We start from the raw sequence: 21574 nt of genomic DNA, 5'->3' as shown, positions 1-21574 counted from the left end.
GGCTTCCACTGGGGGAGAATGTGGGCCGAGAGCCCCTGTAGTGCAGGCCCTTACTACAGTGGCAGAGGTGGGTTTCCATCGCTGTAGTAAATCCACCCCCTGGTCAGTGGAAGAATTCTTCCGTTGATCTAACTGTGTCTACAGTGAGGTGAGGCTGACCTAATTACATCACAGCCCTGAGCAATGTAGCTACTTGACCTAAGCTTAGACTTCTAGACCTCACAGAACCATCGTCTAACCCACTGCGAAGATGCAGTATTTTTTGGGCCTCAATCTCCCAAGACAGACGGCTCCAGCTTCCTTCTGAAAACCTCTAGTGAAGGAGCTTTCATGACCTCCCAAGGCATCTGCTCCACTGGCTGACAGTTCTTAGTTAGGGAGTTTTTCTGGAGATTTAATCTAAATACGGTAGTTTGAACCCGTTGCCTCTTGTGCTGCCCTCTGTGGCAAGAGAGAACAACTTTTCTCCATCTTTTTATGACAGCCTTTTAAGTAGCTGAAGACCATGATAGATGTCCCCCCTTAATGTCTTCTTTTCTAGGTTGGGTCTGTGGGTTATTTCTTGGCCAGTGTTTGATTCTTGGGTAACCATGAGAGGTGCTTTCCATCGGTAGGCTCTGGAGGAACAGGGGCATGTTCGGTATGGAAGACGCAGGCCTGCCTGGAGATCTGCTTTACTGAGCTGCATGGGGGCAGGTTTCTTCCCCAGTCTACAAAGCAGGTCCTTAGTGGGAGGAATGAAGAGGTGTCTGTAGAGTCTAGATATATGTCAGTCCCTGCCTGTGGGGATCTAGTAATGATCATGCTTCTCTGAGGGTTGGTTCAGCACTTGCTTTCCGTCCTGAGAAGCAGAGATCTGGACGGACAGATCCTTGCCTTCTCTCTCCTTAGTGATAAACACTTGGGCACCTAAACTGTGACTGCTCACCTGGCCAGGTGTTAAAAGGCTGGACCCAACTCACTCGTAAACTAGCGTGGATCCCAACCAGCTGCATCCTCAACCTGGGCAGCAACCAGTAAGGCCAGGTGCCCTCTGGATCCAAGCAGCCTGGCACTTCTCTGGCTGCCCTGCCTATGCTCCCCTGGGTTTGACAGCGGGAGCTGCGCTAGCCAGAGCCAGGCATGCTTGTCAGATTCTTCTGATACCAGGCTCCAATTTTGTCGGCCTGCGACTGCTCTCGCCTTGGTGCTGTAAGAGCTGATTTGCAGGAACATTACAGAAGCCCTCCCGGGAATAATGACTTGGAAGCAAAGCTTTGGGAATGAACAGAATCACTCTTGTCTTCGTTCAGATCTCCTCACCTACAAATCCAGCCTTAGCCTTTCCGTTTCCCGTTACCGGGGAGGGGGCTGCTGCTGGGAACGAGAGGCCAACTCCAACGCAGTGCTGGTTGTTTCCGCTAACCTAAGCAAATTGCAGACACTTCTTGTTTATTGCATCATGCCAGCTGCTGGATGCTGAGTCTGATCGGGACCTGCATGCGTCTGCCTGGGTGTGCATGGACCAGTGGTCTATTGAAGGGCCTTTCTTGTGCGTTCCGGGGTGTCTCTAGGAACTTCTTTGAAGTGAATGCCTTGGTGAGCCCATCTGGAACTTGTTGAATTTAATTTCCATTCCAGCCTACTCTTCCACACCCTGAGGGTACATTGCTCTGCACCCCTGAGCCCGCGCATGGCTCCTTCCCTTTATCCAGAGATCAGTGACCCAGCGGTTGACCTGGGCTGATTGTATCTTTGCTGGGTAGAGAGAGAACATCAGATGTGTGCTTGTTTCCCTGTTGACTCGATTTAGGGCAGCCCTGCCACTCCATCCATTCATTGCAGGAGACTCCTTGGACAAGTGCAGCTTTAATCTCTCTCTGGGGCTGAAGTCGAGTGTGTGTCGATTCATTGCTTAGTTCTCCAACTCGATAACTCTAGACTTTCTGCCTTCTACTGGGCCATCATTCAAGGATCTCAGAGCATTCAACAGGCATAAGTTAATGCTGTCTCTCATCCCCCCTGCGACACAGGGAAGTATTCGTCTCTCCATGTTATAGATGGGAAATTGAGGCACAGAGTAGCTAAGAGGATTTGTTCATGGTTAAGTTAATGACAGAGCCGTGGATGGAACCCAGAAGTCCCAATTCTCTCTCTTGCTCTGAGCATTAGAACATAGGCCCTCTTTCATAGAGCAACAAATCATGGCACAGAAATTGCCCTCTTTGTGCTTTCCCGGCTCCAGCAACTCAAGCTGGTCTCCCCAGCACATATATGGGAGAAAAGAAGCCTCATCCTTTGGCCCAGCTCTCTGGTAAAGGAAGTGAAATGTGATTTACTGGTGGGGCGGGGATGCTGAGTGACTGTACTAGTCATGTCCATGTCAGCCTGCACTCCATAGCTTTGCCTGACATTGCTCTGCTGATCCATTGCAAATTGCTCTTTGTTGTTATCGCTGCTAGGTGGATTCGACTCAGGACAGAGTGGTAAAAAGGGAAGACGGAGAGAAATTAGCCAAGGTACGTGTCCCCTCGCAGCCCAAGACTTCGCTCAGCTAAATTAGCTGCTGCTTGCACTTGCTTGGGAAAGTTGCATTCACGGTTAAGCTGTGAGGCTACATCAGCTAAACAGTGAGCCTCCGATGCTGAAGGGTGGGCCAGGGGCCAGTCTGTAGTGGGAAGGAGCCTGCGCGGTGCTGCCTTGGATTGCTTGATGTTTTCATTTCTTGTGTTTCTTTCCCCTCCCTCTCCTGCTCTCTGCCTCTCCTTGTGCTTTCCCAGCTCCTCCTCACCCCTCACGCTGCCCTCACTTTGCCACCTCGCTGCTGTTTTCAGTGCTTTGCAGAATAACCCTCCTCCTGGTACTTTTCCCAGCAAACCCTCCTGTCCTCCCTGAGTTTCCCCTAAATGCCACATTCCCCTCGAGAACCCTCTCTGGCAGGGTCAGGTTCCAAAGCCTGTCACTTCGCACAGTCAGAGTCGGATGGGTTTGTTAGAGACTGGTGTCTGGAGCTGGGCTTTCTTGTACCAGGCGGACAGCAGGAACCCATGGCCTGCTCTGGGCCACTGATGGGTCTTGTACTCAGCCATGTCTTGTCTTGCAGGAGTACGGAGTGCCCTTTATGGAGACCAGCGCGAAAAGTGGCTTGAACGTCGACTTGGCCTTTACGGCCATTGCAAAGTAAGTTAACTGGCCTACCGCTGCCTCTCCTGTTGGAATGCAATCTGCACCGCACCCAGATCTCTGCTCCCTTCCCTCACTGCCACAAAACGAGTTCATTGAACATTAACCAATGAAACAAAAACTACCGCCTGCCATTGCTATGGTACGGCATGGGTCAGCTAGCTTCACCCCCAGCCGTCTCCTGCCATCAAGACAGAATCACAGCCCCCATCTTTAAACCAGCCTCTGGGGTTTGTTTCTCTTTTGTATAAGCGGGGGGGGAAAGTTCTTCGAAATGGCCATTTAAAAACCATTGAAGTTGACTCTGAATTCCATTAATTTTTGGTACAGTTGTATCTGAGGAGCAAGATGAGTTGATTCTAAGGCTCTCTCTTACATTGTCTTGCATCTATAACTCTGATTTAGGACAGCACTTAAATGTGCTTAACTTGATGTCTGAAACATAACTTCAGTGGGACTTTAACCATGTGGTTAAGTGCTTTCCTGAGTAGAGACACTTTCCTGAACCACAGCCTAAGTACCTAGCCCAGGTGAAGATGGCATCAGTAAAGGCTTTTCCTGCCTGTGATTTGCGGCCGGGGGTTCCTTTTACAGGCAAAGCGATAACCTCACGTCTGTCTCTCGTGCAGGGAGCTGAAACACAGGTCCATGAAGCTGCCCAATGAGCCCAAATTCAAGCTCCACGACTACGTGAAGAAGGAAGTCAGAGGCTCGGGATGCTGCAGATCCTAAAGTGCAGGCTCCAGGAGCCAGGGCAGCTGTACAGAGCCTCATGCCAAGTGTTCATGTGCCACACTCCCTCCTCGTAGACAGGATGTGCATGTGTGTTCATTGTCTGTGTATTCTCGTAGAGGTGAGCTCACATGTGGAGTGAAAGGAGCAGAAGAAAAGGGTCTTTCTTGGTCGTTCCGACACTGGCTCTGGAGCAGCCACGACATTCCAGGCACCACGGCCCAACACTCCATTGTAGTAGTAGTCGTTAATTACACGCTGTGATTGCTTCAGGTGGGGTGTAAAACTTCCAAGTTCCTGCCAGGGGGATTGTCTGTCCCACATCAGTCACTGGGGACCTGTCCATTCCTACGAGCTAATGGTTGCTAATCCTGACATGGGTTTGATGCAGACTTTCTCTAACGTGTCCAGAGAGGAGTTTGGTACTTGTCCGCATGCACACCTAGACATCAAGAACTCATAATCATGGTAGCTCTTGACATTTACTCCCTCTGTGGCCTTGGGCAAGTCATTTGACCTCCTTGTGCCTCGGTTTTCCTACCTGTAAAATGGGGATGGTAATACTTACCCAGCAGCAGAGGACACTGTGAGGATTAATGTTGGAAAGGCGCTATAGAAGTGCTAGGTGGTATTATACAACTGAGGGAAACTCCACCCTCCTACCCCCACACCTTTGTTTCTGGGCTACCCTGCTCCATTCCAATTTTCTTTTCCCACTCAAGAATTCAATTATGAAAACATTTTGGGCCAGGGTATATTTTGTGTGTATTAGAGATCTATAAACATGCCCAAGAAAGACCCCTGTTTTCAAGGCAAACATTTTTGTAGTCTCTCCCTTCTTACATATGTCAGTTTTACCATGTTGTGTAACATAAATTCCTTGCTAGAGGCTTCTCCCGCTCTGCCCTGCAGAAGACAACAGCTTAGCTGTCTGGTTTTGAGTAAGCTCCTGCAAACATACCTGTTGTACAGAGACACACTGACTGTTTACATGTTTGATAAAGGCTTTTGCTCTCCATTATTGCTGTTTCTAGTATTCTGAGTAAGTAAAAACCCCCAACATATTGCAGCTTATGCTAACTATCTTAACGTGGGTGATAGCATTTTCAGACTGCAATGCTGCTTTGATTTCTTTAAAACTCTCTTGGGCTAGATCTTGCTTTCAGCTAAAGAAAATCAAGGAGAATGCTATAGGTTTTAACTGTACAGATTTGTTAAAAGCCCTTTGCCAGCATTGTTCATTGGAATCTGTTATTTTTGTAATGCACTTCTATATGCAATGTTTGGGGGAGTTCAGAGACACTGTTGCCAAAAGGGGATTTTTAACTGCAGATAGTTGCAAATTTCATATTTACGACTATCAGGATTAACTGCACTGAATTTCCCAACCCCACTACAATTGTGAAATAGTTATTTTAATCAGCAAATCAAACCCCCACCAGCTGCAAGCAGGTTGGGGATTTACTTAGCTCATTAAAATCCACCCCCTTGTTCTGTTCAGCAGAATTGAGTTGAGTTGTGATGCTGCATTCTGTCCACACCTGTAACTTGCTCCTGCCAATGGGAGCATGGAGTTTGAAAGGAATGCAAAATTCAGACACAGCCACTGAAGCAGTGGCCTCAGAGTTACTTTTCCTCAACGAGCTGCTTTAAAGGCGAGTGCTGTACAAAGAATTGCAACTTTAAAAATAGAGATACTCTGTTAAGGTCAGTCTGATGCATTTTTAGTAGCAGCAGAAGGGCAAGGAAGAGTCATAAAAACAAAAGCTGCAATCCTGACCTAGTCAAAACATGGCAATTATTTTTTCCTGGAATTTTTCTCTTAAATTTCCCATTACTTTTTTTCAGATTTTTGCTTAAAAATTGTAAGCTTTTTTATTTTAATAAACATTTTTCTTCAAAAATATTTACCAAAAAATTTGATTGTGTCAAATATTTTGATGAAAATCTTTGGACAGCTGTACAGTACTGCAGCAGATACCTGCTCTAGATTCTAGTGCAACAACATATGAACCTTGGCCTGATGAGGGAGATGCTGATAAATCCCAGCTCTCTGCTATAAATAACTGACCCCCCCCCTCCCTCCCCGGCATGCTACTGGATAGGACTCAGTGTGCTGTTCTGCCAGTGTTTGCAGGCAATGAAATGCATCATGTGGACTGCATGTCCTGGCAGTTGTCTCCATGAAGCTAGTGTGCCCTGTAGCAGGGCCCCGTAAAGTGCAACTACTGCACTCGATTCAGCATACTCATCTGATCCCCACTCTCTCTGCCTCAGAGCTGTGTCTGGTAGATCACAGAAGCCACAGGCAGGGAGCAGAGTGGATTTTAGAAAAGATGCAAGTAGACAGCATGTTTTAACTGGCATTTGTTCAAGCAAAGCAAAGATGGTTTAAGATCTCTCCTACGAGCAGCTGTGCCTATTCTCTGGGAAACTATTTTGTGAGTAACTGCAGCACAAACATTGTTTCCTCACAAGAGGCTACCTTCTACAAATAAGGTACTTGCCCTCTGTGTTTGCAACAACCCTGTGAGTCACACACTAGACCACAGAACTATACACCCTAAAATTGTCTAATTTATGGCAGTTTTCACTTTTTGCAAGCAGCAGCAAGGGCAGAGTGGGAGTTGAAGATTAAGGAGATGAGTCTGGACAATGGCATTACAGCATGCAAGTGAGCTTTGCTGTTTCTGTTGCTAACATCAGTAGCTCTGTCCTGCCCACCCAGATGGCAACAGGTTTTTTCTTAGCTAGCCAGCCTCAACCTCTTTGGCTGAGAATATTAATGGAGATAAGTGGCACTCCTATTCATTGATTCTGCTGCTACTGGCTGTGTACCAATATTCTGAGTCAGTACAGTATTTTCAGAACTCATAGGCAGAGGTAGTTGTCTGGGGCTAGGAGAGGACCCAGGAGAAATATACATGGAGACATTAGAGCATCACTATGATTCATTTGGGCAGTGACAGTCTGGATCTGGCCAAAATTTGCCTCTGGAGCACTTCCTCCTCCTTTTGATCTGCTAAGCAAAGTCCTTCACAGAGCTTTCTGGTGGCTCCTAAATAAAGTACTTTCCCCTGCCTACTACTGAAAGAATACCAACTTAATGAGATCACCCATAAACCAAAAACTGTTAATTAGATTCTGCTTTTAAAAGAACTGCTTTTCAGGTGTCTCTAACAGCACCTGAATATTCTCAGTACTGAGAAGCATATGGGGATCCCCCACTGCAAGACATCAGTCTCATTCACTGTATGGAGAGGCCCAACAGTGATAACTAATTGCAAAGTCCTTCCAGAATACTTAATCCTAAAGTTCTGGCAGATTGCTGCCATTCTCCTAGCAGGGCATAATCCTTTGAGCTTTGCTGTCTTTGATAAACCTGAAAAGAACCCCCACCTCCGTTCTATTCCTGCTGGCAGATTGTAGAGAAGTATTTAAAAATCAGATATTTAAGTGAGCAAAAAAAAGTCAGCATCACTGCAGTGTGCTTTCCTGCCTTCCTCCCCAATTAAATCCCCCTAGTGTGAAGCAAACATTGTTTTACTAGCAGAAATTTAACAACCAGTATCAAATAGCTGATATTTTTTCTGGTTAAGTCTTATTTTTAAAGTCTAGGCTATCTCACTGCACCTGATTCAAGCCCTCTTTCTGCTGATTGACTTCTGCAGTCTCTCAAACTACTCTACTGCAGCACTTCCTGGGATTTGTATAAGTTCTTGGCATCTGCTTTTACTGCCCCCAAGCAAGGAAGTATTCAGTACAATCATAAACAAGCCTAAGAACCCTGTGTTGTGTGCACTAACAACTTGCTGTCACTTATTTTACAGTTTTTATGTTCTGTTCCTCTTAATAAATTTTTTTTTAAATGAGCCTCAGTCTTCACAACTGTATCTTGTTTTCAACATTGAGAGCACCCAGCTGAGTAGAAACAAAAATAAAACCCAACACCCTCAACTGTTTAGTTACCCTAACCACAAAAAAAAACCCCTCCATTGCTGTAGGAAGCATGTCTACTATTTCTGATCTCTCCCTTCCATCAGCACTTAAATTGACTTCACTGCTGGATTGAATTGAACCAGGGAAGAAAGATCACACACCTACCCAGGCAGGAACAGCTTTGCCAGGTAAACTGCATTTCAAATCTCCCCAACTGCTCTAGACAGAGTCCAATGTTCTGAGCAGAAAAATACAGGCGTGAACATCTACATTGTTTACTGCTGTAGGCTAGGCCACAGCTTCAGCTTCATGATAGGTATCTACAAAAAATTAGAGTTTTCTGCATAATTCCAAGTCAAGTTAAATCTGAGGTTTAACCTTCCACTCTTCTTTGGACATGCACCTCACCAACTATAGTGAATTTACTATTAAATCCTGCTAGTAACAGACTGGACAGTTCAGCTTAACCCCAGTGATGTGAAGAGACTATTCCAGGGGTCGGCAACCTTTCAGAAGCAGTGTGCCAAGTCTTCATTTATTCACTCTAATTTAAGGTTTCGCATGCCAGTAATAGTTTTTAGATCGCTTTCTAGAAGTCTATAACTGAACTATTATTGTATGTAAAGTAAATAAGGTTTTTAAAGTGTTTAAGAAGCTTCATTTAAAATTAAATTAAAATGCAGAGCCCTCCTGGAGCAGTGGCCAGGACCCAGGCAGCAAGAGTGCCACAGGTTGCCTACCCCTGGACTATTCTGTAACAATTTGCTTTCTCTCCCTCTAAAGCCTACATTGTCATTTTCCACCAAGGAAAAAGCATTGCATCCTACACCAACCTCTACTCCTGAACTGCTAGCAGAGCTTTTATATTTGATGTTCTGACCCATCCCATGGCTACCATGTTCAGGATACCATCAAATACCCACTGACTCAGCATTAGATGTTTGTCAAATGCAGAATGAAAATTTGAGTGCCATTCACTTAATTTTCAATGAGTATCCAGCTCAGAGGCCATTCTCAGATTCTCCTTGACTAACAAGATAGGTTGTTTGGTATTGCCACAAATTTGCCCTTATCCAATATAATCTCCCTGCTATTACTGAACTGTTTCCAGTTTTCTCCAGCTGTTTCTCCATGCAACTTAGTTTTTTCCAAATATCAAGACAGCTTTCTGTCCACTACTGAAGGCCAGAGTCGTAAACCAAAGAATTCCTCAGTGCATCAACTATGGCAGAATTAAACATCTGGCAAAAATGTGTTACCTAGCTTTTGTTAAGAGGGGTTTGTTTGGACTATATCTACCAAAACCATCTTTGAAAACAGAAGAATTGCTAGCTTTAGCTGTTACTTCAGAGGAAGTGTATTGAGATTCAGGACAGCTGGATTCTTTCTCTGCCAGTACCTAGATGTGTCCCCTAGGCACATCACTTTATAGTTTTCCCATAAGACTAAACAGGGCTAAATCTTCCCCCACCTCACAAGAATAAGGCTGAGGTTAGGGTTGTTGAAGCTTGGGCCAAAGCTACATGTTATAAAGCAGCATGGAATTAAGGACAGTCTTTTCCAGATAAATGTTTATTCTTGCTTCCACACCAGTGTTTTAACAGCATATTTTTCTGCTGCTTTTGTACTGCTTGTTAGAAAAGAGCCTGTGGGGGAATACAACTACCAGTAGTGGTACTATCACAAAGGCAAAACTTGCACTTCCTGTTTTAACCATTTAATGTATTATGTTCTATATATTATTATTTGTAAAGATAAAGTCAAAGAAATGCCCCCTGCCCTTGAAACAATAGTGAGTTTTATGGCAGTTTAGACTAGCACTCCAGAAAGTTCCATCTGCACAAACAACCTTCACCCAGGAGTGAACACTTATCTTTGACATGTTATGTGACTCAATAGGCAAGTCTCATACATTAAAAACAGCACAAATTGTTTCACTTTTTTAATAACTTACATTTCACTCATACATTATACCTTTCATGTTTCATTCAAAACGCATAACAGGTCTCACATGCTTTAAAGTAAATCCAAATTAAAGCCTCTGCATTTGAATTAATAAGCTTTACAGCTGTTTTGATGCCAACAACGGAAGTGAGCTCTTCTGGTCCATTTCATTCCTACAAAGGGAGACAGCAGCATTAAACTCCAACCAGTAAATACAAATAAAGTATTAAGCCAGGTTGCAAACTGACTCCCCTCCCCATAGACTATAAACTTCTCTATTCCAGTCCTTGTCAGAGGATTTTCACCCTTACCTGAACAAGATTTAAAACTTCTGAGCCTCACCCAAAAAAGCATCATCAAATACTGCAGGTACAGTTTTCAGGTGAGGTGTCAGAAATAATGTAGCTCATCACTGGCTCAATTTTAGGGTTTGCTGGCCCTACTGAAACATGCAGGTTCATTTTGGCCTCATTTTAACAAGAATCACTGGTCTAGACTTACCTCAACTTGCACTGACCAGAGCATCAAGTAACCTAAAAAACCAAACACACCACTTAATACATCTCAAACAAGTCATGGCAGTTACAAGTACAGTGTGCAGCCTCAGACACCAAGCATAATCAAGTACTGTTTGGGCAATACTCATAGGAGGTGTCAAGTGGAGAGCTCATCACAGGCTGCCCTCAGCAGGACGTGGACTGCAGTAGCTAACACAGCAGCAGCTTGTCTGCCCTCCGGGTCGGGCAGGCGCTCCTCAGTAACCGTTCACAGGAGAACGAACAGCCGCATTAGGAGCATGCTGGCCGGACACAGGCTGGAGCGGACACAGGGCAGCCGTGAGACGTGAGCGGGCCGGGGGTGCGGGTCCCCGGTTGACACAGGTACCCCTGCCCGCAGCGCCAAGCGTGGCCCCACCCAGCCGGCACGGGACCAGGCCGCCCTGCCCTGCTCGCACGAGGAACCAGCCTCACTCCCAAGGCAGGAGGCGTTGAACACGTGCCGGCCGGGGCCGGGCTGCGCGGCCACGCCCAGCGAACACGGTTCCAGTCGCCACTGGCCCGTCCACACTAGGGCTGGACACCGTGTTAGCGCCCCGCGTCCGAGCCCTTCCCCACAGGCAGGCCCCGCCGCGCGCACCCCACACCGGGGCCGGGCGGGTTCCGGCCCCGCTCACCAGGGAGCGCCCCAGCGCGCCAACGAACGGCCCTCACCTCAGCCACCGCCGCGCAAAAAGAACGTGCCTGCGCCCTCCCGCCCCTTTTATAGCCACAGCCGCCGGGCCGCCATTGGGCAGGCTCCCTCCTCACGCACAGCCAATCACAAATACGCTTTTCGGTTAATCCCCGCCTCCCCCGGCTCTAATTGGTAGCTGCTCCCCTTACGCGCCAGTCCTAGGAGAGACTCGTCTTTAGCCGCGCGATTGGACAATAGGTGTGACGAACGTACAAGAGTGACCAATAGTGACATGGATTGCAGCATAGAATGAGCAGATGAGCACCAATCAGAGAAAGGCGGCCTAGGGCTGCTGGGATTTGTAGTCCATACGGCACGGGGTTCTCTGTACAGCCGAAGGTCAGCGGGCGGGGGCGCTAGCGATGATGAACTACAATTCCCAAGGAGCCCTGGGACCCGCGCTTCCGGCCTGGCTAGGCAGGCCCAGCAAGCGCCGGGGCAGCCGCTGGACAGGCAGGAGATCGCTATGGGCCGGTACCGGCCAGCCGCGGTCGGGCCGCCGCCGCCGACAGGTGAGTGCGGGGCCGAGGCCGGGGCCGGATGGGGGTCCCGGCCCTGAGGCTGAGGGCCGGGGAATGGAGGGGGAGGGGCAGTGGGCGGCTGGATCACGAGGGGGAGCTGTAGGGCAGGTGGGGGGGCATCTAGGGGTAAAGGATCTGTGTCCGGGGGGGGCTCTGTGGGGAGACCCGGGGAGGGGCTATGGGGCAGGCTGCAGGTGAGGAGAATGGGGATGGGAGCTGTCAAGTGGCGGGAGGCTGTGGGGAGGGGGCTGTCTGTGTCCGGGGGGGCTCTGTGGGGAGACCTGGGCAGGGGCTGGGGGGCAGGCTGCAGGTGAGGAGAATGGGGATGGGAGCTGTCGGGGGGGGAGGCTGTGGGGAGGGGGCTGTCTGTGTCCGGGGGGGCTCTGTGGGGAGACCCGGGGAGGGGCTGGGGGGCAGGCTGCAGGTGAGGAGAATGGGGATGGGAGCTGTCGGGGGGGGAGGCTGTGGGGAGGGGGCTGTCTGTGTCCGGGGGGGCTCTGTGGGGAGACCCAGGGAGGGGCTATGGGGCAGGCTGCAGGTGAGGAGAATGGGGATGGGAGCTGTCAAGTGGCGGGAGGCTGTGGGGAGGGGGCTGTCTGTGTCCGGGGGGGCTCTGTGGGGAGACCCGGGGAGGGGCTGGGGGGCAGGCTGCAGGTGAGGAGAATGGGGATGGGAGCTGTCAAGTGGCGGGAGGCTGTGGCTGGTTGCATGAGCAGGGACTGGTGTGATCTGTCCCCAGCGCAGCAACAGGGGCGCAGTTTGATCTCCCCTGCACGGGGCGGCTGGGCTTGCTGCTCAGTGCTGGTTCTGCTGGGGGGGCTCATGGAAGAAGCTCAGCACCTCAAGGGTTAAGAGGCTGTTGGCCTCTATGCATGGGGGCACTCCTGTGGCTTAGCCTTGCCTGGGAATGACAAGTGTGACACATTATTGCAGCAGCTGTTCTGTGCTGCACCTGTGTTTAGCTAAGTGGTTGACAGCTGTGTGGAGGTGCTGAGAGCTGCAGTTGGCCCCTGGATAAAGCTGTGCACACGGTTCTCTGGGATGGCTCTCTTGATTGTTGTTTCCTTGTCTTTTATTAAAAGTTAAATAATTTATTAAATCCCAATATGGGGGTTGTGACTGTCCTGTGCACATCAGAGCCAGGTCTCCTTATGGGACACAGGCCTCAGTAAGTCTTGGCTGCCTCTCGCTCTCCATATCTCCTATCTCAATACCTTCTCTCTGCTAGGTGCTATTTTATGTACTATATCATACAGTACGTTTCAAATCTATATTGCCTAGTTGTATTGCATGTCCTGCCCGGGGCATGTGCTGCTGATTATCCTCTGTTTCTCTTGATCACCTTAAAAACCACATTTCCTCCAGGTTTGTGCCTTTAGCTTTCCTATTACTTGCCTTTCAGTGTTCATTTAGTAGTAAGATTCTGCAATTGCCTCAGACATATTTTGGTTACAGATCTTCCTCTTTGGGGCAGAGTAGAAAATTGCTCTTTGAATCTTTCATCTCACATTGGCTCTTCAGTTCAGCTTGATTTTCATGCCAACCTCTAGCTGCCGTCCATGTGACCAGAGCCACTTTTTCCTGCTTAATCAGATTTCAACTCACTGATCTTTTTTGTTCTGTGGAGCTGTGAAGCGTGGGCTCTCTTTCAATTCAGCTTGCCTTTGTGCTGGGATCTCATTGTAAGCCACTAATCGGGAACCTGTCTGCTGTATGCTGATAGACATGAAAGGAAAGATCAGTGTAGACATCAACAACGTTTGATGCACGTGTAACAAGTAAGGAGCAGGTTACCGTGTTCTCCCTGTGGAGATTAATGACTCTGTAAAGAACCCTGGTGTGGCACTAATGTATTTTCTGAACTTTGAAAATGGTACCAAATCATTCCTTTCTGCTCTGTTAATTTCAGTTTTTCTCCTTAAAGTCCCTGTGCAGTTTCAGTTCACCTCTGTCCTAACCTGATTAACATTCGTGGTAAGTACCTGTTGTGTTTCAGCACAGAATGGCTGCTGGGTGAGCAGTCTATATAGAGCTGGAGTATCTATGCGCTCTGAGTTGGAAGGGCTGTATAAATGGGTGAGGGCTGGACTGTGTCCTGGTTACCCTCGCCATACAGAATGGGGGCAAGCAGGTCAGCCATCTCCTGCCTGCTTCTCTGGATGGCCCTCTGTCTGTGCATTGCCCTTCTTGCCCTCCCCACTGGCTCTGGAGAGTTTCCCACTGACACTGCCAAGGGCAAGCACTAGCTGAGCACTGAATTGTGTTGACTGGTAATGGTGAGGGGACACACAAGGCCTCCATGCCCATAGACCAGTGTCCCTGCAGGATCCTTGCTTCATTCTGCAATTTCTCCCCAGCAGAAGAATGCAGAGAGATTCTCTCAGAGTTTCCTGGCCCTCTATGGGTATTACTGCCCGGAGGCACAGCTGTGCCAAAATCTCTCTCACGCATCAGGTGAGATGAAAGAATGGAAATATGTGCTAACTACTTGCCTCTCTGTGCATACATGCCCAAGTAAGTTAGGAATTGATTTGTATCCATATATGTGACAATGAATATTTATATACATTTACATACATAACTGCATAGGGTTGTTCAGTTGGCTAGAGATTTTAAATAATTCTTGTGTATAGATATCTACCTGCCATGGGGAGTGTGGGGGGTTAACAGTGCAATTTTCTGAATAAGGATTAAAAATGCATATAAAAATAAAACCTATCCATGGCCTAATTGATGTCCATTGAAGTCAATGGAGAACCTCCCGTCTACTACAGTGGACATTGGTTCACACACTGGATCTGCCTGCAGTAGGCATGCTGGCGTGTGTATGTGGTAACAGGAGTGACTGTCTGGTAAATCAGCTGTAAAACCTGTAAATCTGCAATAAAACTTATGACAGGCTGCACTCCTCACAGAGGAAAACCATTCTGGACCTAGCAGCTATTGCAGTGTCTGAAATAGAGTGAGCCATTGGCCCCCATTGAAGGGTCGATGTTGACTTCAGCTGGCGCTGTGGGATCTTGACAGTTCTGAAAATGTTGCCATTTGGTTAGTTGCCGCAATGTTGATTTCGGGCCTAACTTTCCACACCCAAGTTTGAAGATTTTGATCCCAAGCTCTCTGGGAAAAGCTGAATGTGGCTAATCAAACATTTGTGGCTTATGGCTGTAAGGCTTACCCAGGAATGTAGAAGGCTGGGTTTTGGATGCTTTGTTGACATGCTGACTATGTTCCTGATGCTGCTCATAGCAGAGCGAGCTGAGAAGTGATGCTGGTTTCAGGCAAGGCCTTGTGGGATTCTGCAGGGAATCAAGGAAGTGTGGGCTGCAAGACATTGTTTCCTATACCGGGTCTACCTGACATCAGGAGAAACTTGTGGAGAAACTGGAGAGGGTCCAGAGAAGAGCAACAAGAATGATTAAAGGTCTTGAGAGCATGACCTATGAAGGAAGGCTGAAGGAATTGGGTTTGTTTAGTTTGGAAAAGAGAAGACTGAGAGGGGACATGATAGCAGTTTTCAGGTATCTAAAAGGGTGTCATCAGGAGGAGGGAGAAAACTTGTTCACCTTAGCCTCCAATGACAGAACAAGAAGCAGTGGGCTTAAACTGCAGCAAGGGAGATTTAGGTTGGACATTAGGAAAAAGTTCCTAACTGTCAGGGTAGTTAAACACTGGAATAAATTACCTAGGGAAGTTGTGGAATCTCCATCTCTGGAGATATTTAAGAGTAGGTTAGATAAATGTCTATCAGGGATGGTCTAGACAGTATTTGGTCCTGCCATGAGGGCAGGGGACTGGACTCGATGACCTCTCGAGGTCCCTTCCAGTCCTAGAGTCTATGAATCTATGAATCATTACTGCACTAGTCAACTCTTATCACTTACAAGTTTCAGTTTAAATCCTATGCCCAGAAACCTGTTGTGCATCCATGTTGCTCTCCCATTTGTCCAGCCTTGGCATTCTCCCAGTCAGAGGAAGATGAGCGGTTCAGGAATGTAGAGGCAGCTGAACCTACCCAAAGCATGAAGGGCTCACTGATGTAAGTGTCAGCAACTGGGACAAGCTTGAACGTTTAAAAATAAATTCAGCTCCAAGTTCCTCCATTGTCAAAATAATTGCTGTTAAAATCCCCCCTTAGCAAATCGCAACGGAAGGTTCCTTCATCCACGGGCAGGAGCTGGGAGTTATGTTCCCATTAGTTAGCGTTCGTGCAGCTCTTGGAACATTGCAAGGTTGCTATTATGCGAGCTGCCAGGACTAGCAGAAGCCTGGATACACTTTCTTTAAATAGGAGATTGCAGCCGCATACAGTAACTTGCTAAAGAATCTCTTTCTGTTACAGGTTCCTCCCTGGGACTTTATCTGCCCAGTTTGTCCCCAGCAGGAATTCTGCTGGGCTTGGGAGCAGACTGTGGCTCTCTGTGACAGTCAGGGGATATGGAGGGAGGAGGAACATCTCACACCTTTGGAGCCTTGAGGAAGGGAGACAAAGGGCTCCTTGTAGCCAAGGCTCACTGGGCACAGTCTAAAGGGCTCCACATTGCCGGAGTCCGAGTGCAGACCCTCTGACACCACCCCAGAAAAAGAGTTTGCTCCATTGTAGCCCAGCCCTATTCTGCTCTGTAACAATCCCTACAGTGAAGGCAAAGATCTGGGCAGAGCAGGATTAACCCTTTCCTTACCAATCCATCCCATGCCATTTGTTTAACCTATCTGTAGCTATACCATTGCTCATCACTGGAGAAGCACTGAGGTGAGTGCATGGTGCAGTCAGCTCTTTGGAACACATTCAGCAGCTACCACTTAAAGAAATCTGCAGTTATCATTCTTCATGGTATTACTGTAGTGGCTGGAGGCCTCAACTGAAAATGGGTCTCCATTTTCCTAGGTGCTGCACATGTACATAGTAAGAACTGGGCCCTGCCCCAGAGATTTTAGAACCTAAATGAACAAGGTAGGAGAAAGGGCTTGGTATTTGACAGTGAGAAACTGAGGCCCAGAGAGATGAAGTGACTTGCCCAAAGATGTGTGGGAAATTGATGGCAGAGGAAGTAGATCCCATATCTCCAATCCCAGTGCCTTCACTCCCATGCAGTGGGGATGGAGCTTACTGCACTATTTCCCAGAATCGGACTGAGGAATGCCACAGTAAACTCAAATATGACAATCTGGAAAGGACTGGATTCACGTTTTGGAGGGCTCTGCACTGTGGCTGATCTTGCTCAGCTGCAAATAAAATGCCCCAGCAGGGTGTGGCTAGGAAAAGGTGAAGATCAGTTTCTCTCTGGTGAAATATTCCTAAGTGGTGTTGGGCAACCAAGGCCAAACGGGTGCACAAAGGGGTAGGTGGAAGCATTCAGTGAGTGAAAATAGCTCCAGGAAGGAAGCCTGAGAGATGTGGTGGTGTTAGGTAACAGTAGTACCTGTATTAATCCCTCCACAGCCACCAACGCTGCATTCCTGCTGCCAGGGTGAGAAACCCAGAGGCAAGAGGTCTGGGAGTTTGTTCAGTTCAGTTTGTTGTTCTTGCTTGTGCAACTCCCCATGGCTAGGACATGCTCTGCAGGAAGCTGTGTCATGGGACGAGCTGGAGGGGAATTACAGCGAAAGGGATTGTGAAGTAAATATGTTTACTTGGGACTGATTCTGAGTGGTGCTGAGCATCCTGCAACTTCCAGTTGACTTAGGGTGTGCTGTGGGTGCCCAGCACCCTCAGGATCAAGACTTCTTTTTATTATGTATGATCTTAACACTCCCTTCTGGCTTTAAAATCTATACATCTTCCACTGTGATAATGTTAGTCTTTCAGACTGCTTATGGCCCTTGGTCAAACAAACACATCTCCTCCATCCATGTCATCCGAAGGATGCAGAAGAGAAGATCCTCCCCAGTCTTCGAATATGAAAACAAGCAGCATTTTAAAAATCCTGTTTGCTTTTCATCCTTTTACGCTGCTTCCCACGCACTCTGATGTCACTTTGTTCTCGTTGGGCAAGAGATCTGGGCCTGCTCGTTTTCCCAAACAGGCAGAGTCCCATCACTGCAGCATTAGGGGTCTCCATGGTGTATAAGTGCATTAGAAGGTTTGAGTGAGAAATTTTCAAACGCTCTCCCCCCACTCCCCCCCAGCCTAGCTCGGCTCCCACTGAAGTCAAGGGTAAAATTCCCATTGATTTAAATGGGAGCTGCGTGAGGCCAGTGCAGGGCACATCTGAAAATCCCACCACTAATTTAAAAAGCAAAGCCAAAAAATGCGTCTTTGTCCAAATGTCACCGACAGAGTTCTGGTTCATTTTGGATATTGCAAACTGTCCTCTTCCCCTTAACGCAGCCTCCGATGGGCTTCAGCTGAGTCAACAGTGACTCTTAGGAGCTAGGATAAAACATAACTCGGGGTTTGATTTCAAAGTGATGGAGAAAGAGCCGTGTATGTTTCCCCTTGGAGATCACTGGCTGCAGCAGGGACAAACCTAAAATCCTACGACCTGATGCTTATCTCATTGGAGCAGGTTTCACAGGCCTGTAACTCCAGCGAGCCTTCTCCTGATCTACGTCAGTGTTAGCTCGTCAGACGGGCTCTCCACTCAGTAAGGTTCCCTGGGGCAGGCCAGAGTAAATCTGTGTGTGGGGAGGGTTTTTCTTGGTAGTCTAAATCTCTTTGGACTCAGAGAACAACCCAGACAAAGCCGAAATAGAGAGTTGGGATTGGCTGAGCTGTGGGATTTTCCAGCTGAATTTACATATCACCCACTTCTCTGCATGCCTTTCTGTTTACATCACTTAAGAGCCAGCTCACACAGATAGTGGAAGAGACATTTTGAAAGAGTAAAAGTCTGCCTGGAGCTGGAGCGCTTTGTCCTGGGAACTACTTGGCCAGCTTTGCTTCTTGCTTCCAGCTTGAGTAGCCCAAGTGAATTTCGTGCAAGGTAAAGCCCCAGGTAAGGAGTGTCCTGTGCATGTCGGCAGAGTTTCTGTTTGAAGCACAAGCGGAAGGTGGCTGTTGTTTTTTAGTAATCAGTGACAAGTGAGGGAAGTGTTACACATGTTCATAACTGTGTGCAAAGCTGAATAAGGAAGCTGAATGGAGCTAAAATTCAAGGATCGGGGGATTCTACATTTCCAAAATGTGTCACAAACGCTAACTAAGGAGGTCTTGTCTGTCAGCTACTCTTAAAAATGCCACTCCATTTGTAAAGTGCTCTGTGTTATTAAAGGAAGCGTTTGAATGGTTCATTAGTATGGGATTTGGTACATTTTCTATCTAAAAGCTGCTACTAGATTTCTGCGCTTACATTTGGAAATCACCAGTGTTACATTTATCTGAAGGAATCCAGGGTCTGTTCTCAAGTGTCAAAGTACACGGGGTTCCTAGGTCTGTTCATGGCTATCTTTTGCAACCCGTTCCAATCCCTGCTATCAGTAGTATCTATTTCCTTTGCTCTGATTCTAGTTGAAAGTTTCTCTAGCAGTAGTGTTGGCTGGCTTGCATTGCATCTGATTGTTTCTGTTTTAAGCAGCAAAGTTCAGGGAGATGGAGTAATATGAGCAGACAGCTGAAACACACTGAAATTTTTCTCTTCTCATTGCTTTTGTGACATTTCTAGTAGGAGGACAATGGTTGGCATATTTCAGATGAGTCTTTAAAGCAGACCAGTTGCACCCAGAACATGCGTTAAGCAAGTCATCCAATTTCAAAGCAGTGTAAAAAAAAAAAAAAAAAAGACGCTCCATATGCTTGGGTAGAAATTACGCCTTGTGTTTCTCGGAATGCCTTTCAGCCAGAAGAATCCCCGTAGGGTGCTTTAAAAAATTGAATTGCTGGACCCTGCCAGAGGAATGCAGCCACCATTAGGATGGAGCATAGTGGCTGTATAACAGCGGACAATAGCGGTAGACAGCAGTTTAGGACAGGAGGTAAAGAAGAAAAAGTCATCCAACTGGGGTGAGTTTTAGGGAGGCAGAATGTAATGTGCTAATTTTAGTGTTGAGGGTGAGGCAGGTTTTCTACCACTTGGCAACAGTTCCCTTGATATTGACAGGGATTTCTTTGATCACTTATTAAACTTTACCCCGGGTATTTTATGGTGTTTAAATCCCTTCGCAATTCAAGTGAAAGATGGCATTTAAATCCACTGCAACCAATGTGAGTCAGACACCAGAGGTTTGATTGATTGAGGACAGGTTAGTTTCTGTTCAGCTGCTGCTTTTTCACAGGCAAATTCCTCCTCCACAGAATATTTGAAGAGCCTGTGTATGAATTATGGGAGCTGGGCAAATGAGAAGTATAGGGGATGAGATCAGGGTCTGTGTCTGTACAGTAGTTTCCTGGATCCGTTATCACTACTTCTGGGTTGGTCAGCTAATTCTAACATCCTGCCCAGAGTAGACAGTTATGCTTTGTTTCAGATGTGTATTTCTTGTGCACATATACAACACCACTAGGGCTGAGGTTGGGGTGGATTCCTCCACACCCTGGCTCTGCTGCTGACTTGCTGCATGATCTTGTGCCAAAAGCACTTCCCCACTCTGTGCCTCAGTTTAACCCACCTGTGAAATGGGAGGAATACTTATCTACATCCCTGGGGTATGGCGTGGCTTAGCTAGTACATCTGCATAACTCTGAACATGGAAAATGCTGTGCACGTGTTCTGTGTTATTAGGTAAAGTACTAAACTGAGCATTAGGGTTTATTTAATTATGGCAGCGCTGGGACTGGTCTGCAATCAGTAACGTCCTGTCGGACGTATCTCTGGAGAGCCCTTGGTAACTGAAAATAGCTTCAGATTTCTTAAAGTGAATTGTGGGACCAATTAGTGCCAATTGAGATGTGATTTTTAATTCTATTGTCTGGTTTTTAAATGTCATCGCTCATGGTCATGTTCTGATTTTGAAGCCCTGACTTCCATTGAAGCTGGGGTCATTGTCTCCCAGTAATGAGAGTTGCAGGACTGGGCCCTTAGGATGTAACTCGATAAAAATGGACACCTCCAAAAAAGGGTCTAGATGTGATATAGGATACAACCCAAAAGAGTCCTGCAGCAAGCTGATCTCCTCTGACCGTCTGACCACTTAGTCAAGCTGAACTCTTGAAAATGTGGCCCCAGTTGTTGCTGGACCCTTCTGAATGTCTAGCCCCTTGAGTTTTATACAATCAGAAAAGCCTGTTTACCAGCGGAAGTTTTTTCCTCCCAGGTTTCCTAAAGTTAAGTCAGGGGAAAGTATCGTGAAACAGAGTTTTTGTTTTCAATGCTTCAAGATTGATTGTGACCTTTGACCTCTGATCTAAGCTGTGATGTGCTCTAAGGAAAAACTAGATGCTTTAGCCCCCTGAAAATGATTTTTGATCCAGTTGTAAGAATGTGTAGAAGTTATTGATTCAGATTTTAACACAAAATACTGCAAATAGTTGTCCATAACTAAAACTGATTATTTTCTAGAAGGGGAAACCCACTTCGGAGGGGCTCAGAGAAGAGGCATGATGTCTGAGTCCAGCAAAAGAACATACATAGACTAGAAAGGCTGATTCTGTTCCTGAAGAACAGAGATCAGTGCTACAAAACCTGCCGTCCTGAGTGGCAGTGACTGGGGCCCCTTTTATTGTACCTCTCTTAACAATATTTTGCATTTCTCCAGCACAGTCTGTTGGCGAATCTCAGCATGGTTTCTAGACTCTCTAAAAGACTTGCAGTAGCTCAACCAGAAGTTACAGGCTGCTGTGGGAATCACTTGGTGAATTCTCTGGCCTGTTTTGTACAGGTCAGACTAGATCATCATAATGGGCTCTTCTGGACTTCACAATCTATTAATTCAGCTTCACAGCCCCTGTGAGGTGGGTATTGTTATCCCCATTTGACACATGGAGAAACTGAGACCCAGAAAGGTGAGGTGACTCTCCCAAGGTCGCCTGGTGAGATTGTGGCAGAGCCAGGGGTAGACGCCCGTGAATCAGGTCACCTTTGTGCCTTAGCCACAAGGCTGCCCTTGCCTGCTTTTGTACCAGTCAAGGATTGAATAAGCCACAGAGTCTGAACTCCTCTCACAGT

The 21574-nt window shown here is 47.2% G+C and overlaps 2 protein-coding genes, 1 long non-coding RNA gene and 2 other non-coding genes across 8 annotated transcripts in view; 2 read left to right on the top strand and 3 right to left on the bottom strand.

Annotated features, from left to right (window-relative positions):
- RAB26 (RAB26, member RAS oncogene family) overlaps positions 1–5774 on the top strand; it is a 233785-nt gene extending 228011 nt beyond the window's left edge. The window contains exons 7-9 of the mRNA XM_050968623.1: positions 2442–2498; positions 3083–3159; positions 3792–5774. Of these exons, the coding sequence (XP_050824580.1) occupies positions 2442–2498; positions 3083–3159; positions 3792–3894 (237 nt within the window). The 3' untranslated portion in view covers positions 3895–5774. The remainder of the gene's footprint in view (positions 1–2441; positions 2499–3082; positions 3160–3791) is intronic.
- A 3760-nt stretch (positions 5775–9534) lies between these two features.
- On the bottom strand, positions 9535–11040 carry LOC127058508 (uncharacterized). Its single transcript, XR_007776391.1, has 3 exons — positions 10989–11040; positions 10279–10310; positions 9535–9950 (listed from the first exon to the last, which is right to left on the bottom strand). It is a non-coding gene; the product is annotated as an uncharacterized LOC127058508 (long non-coding RNA).
- Positions 10111–10195, bottom strand: LOC127058688 (small nucleolar RNA SNORD60). The gene has a single exon (XR_007776439.1). It is a non-coding gene; the product is annotated as a small nucleolar RNA SNORD60 (small nucleolar RNA).
- LOC127058690 (small nucleolar RNA SNORD60) lies at positions 10376–10456 on the bottom strand. The gene has a single exon (XR_007776441.1). It is a non-coding gene; the product is annotated as a small nucleolar RNA SNORD60 (small nucleolar RNA).
- A 371-nt stretch (positions 11041–11411) lies between the features above and the next one.
- TRAF7 (TNF receptor associated factor 7) overlaps positions 11412–21574 on the top strand; it is a 48075-nt gene continuing 37912 nt past the window's right edge. Inside the window, exons 1-2 of one of the 4 annotated variants that reach the window (XM_050968586.1) lie at positions 11412–11522; positions 13892–13985. The gene's annotated coding sequence lies outside the window, so the exon portion shown is untranslated. Of the gene's footprint in view, positions 11523–13888; positions 13986–18362; positions 18470–21574 lie in introns of those variants that run through there. The other 3 variants (XM_050968584.1, XM_050968585.1, XM_050968587.1) reach the window with 3 other exon arrangements.

This window comes from Gopherus flavomarginatus, chromosome 9, assembly GCF_025201925.1.
Source record: "Gopherus flavomarginatus isolate rGopFla2 chromosome 9, rGopFla2.mat.asm, whole genome shotgun sequence".
NCBI classification, from domain to species: domain Eukaryota; kingdom Metazoa; phylum Chordata; order Testudines; family Testudinidae; genus Gopherus; species Gopherus flavomarginatus.
Note: the sequence above shows the minus strand (reverse complement) of the source record. Positions and strands in the feature narration are given on the sequence as shown.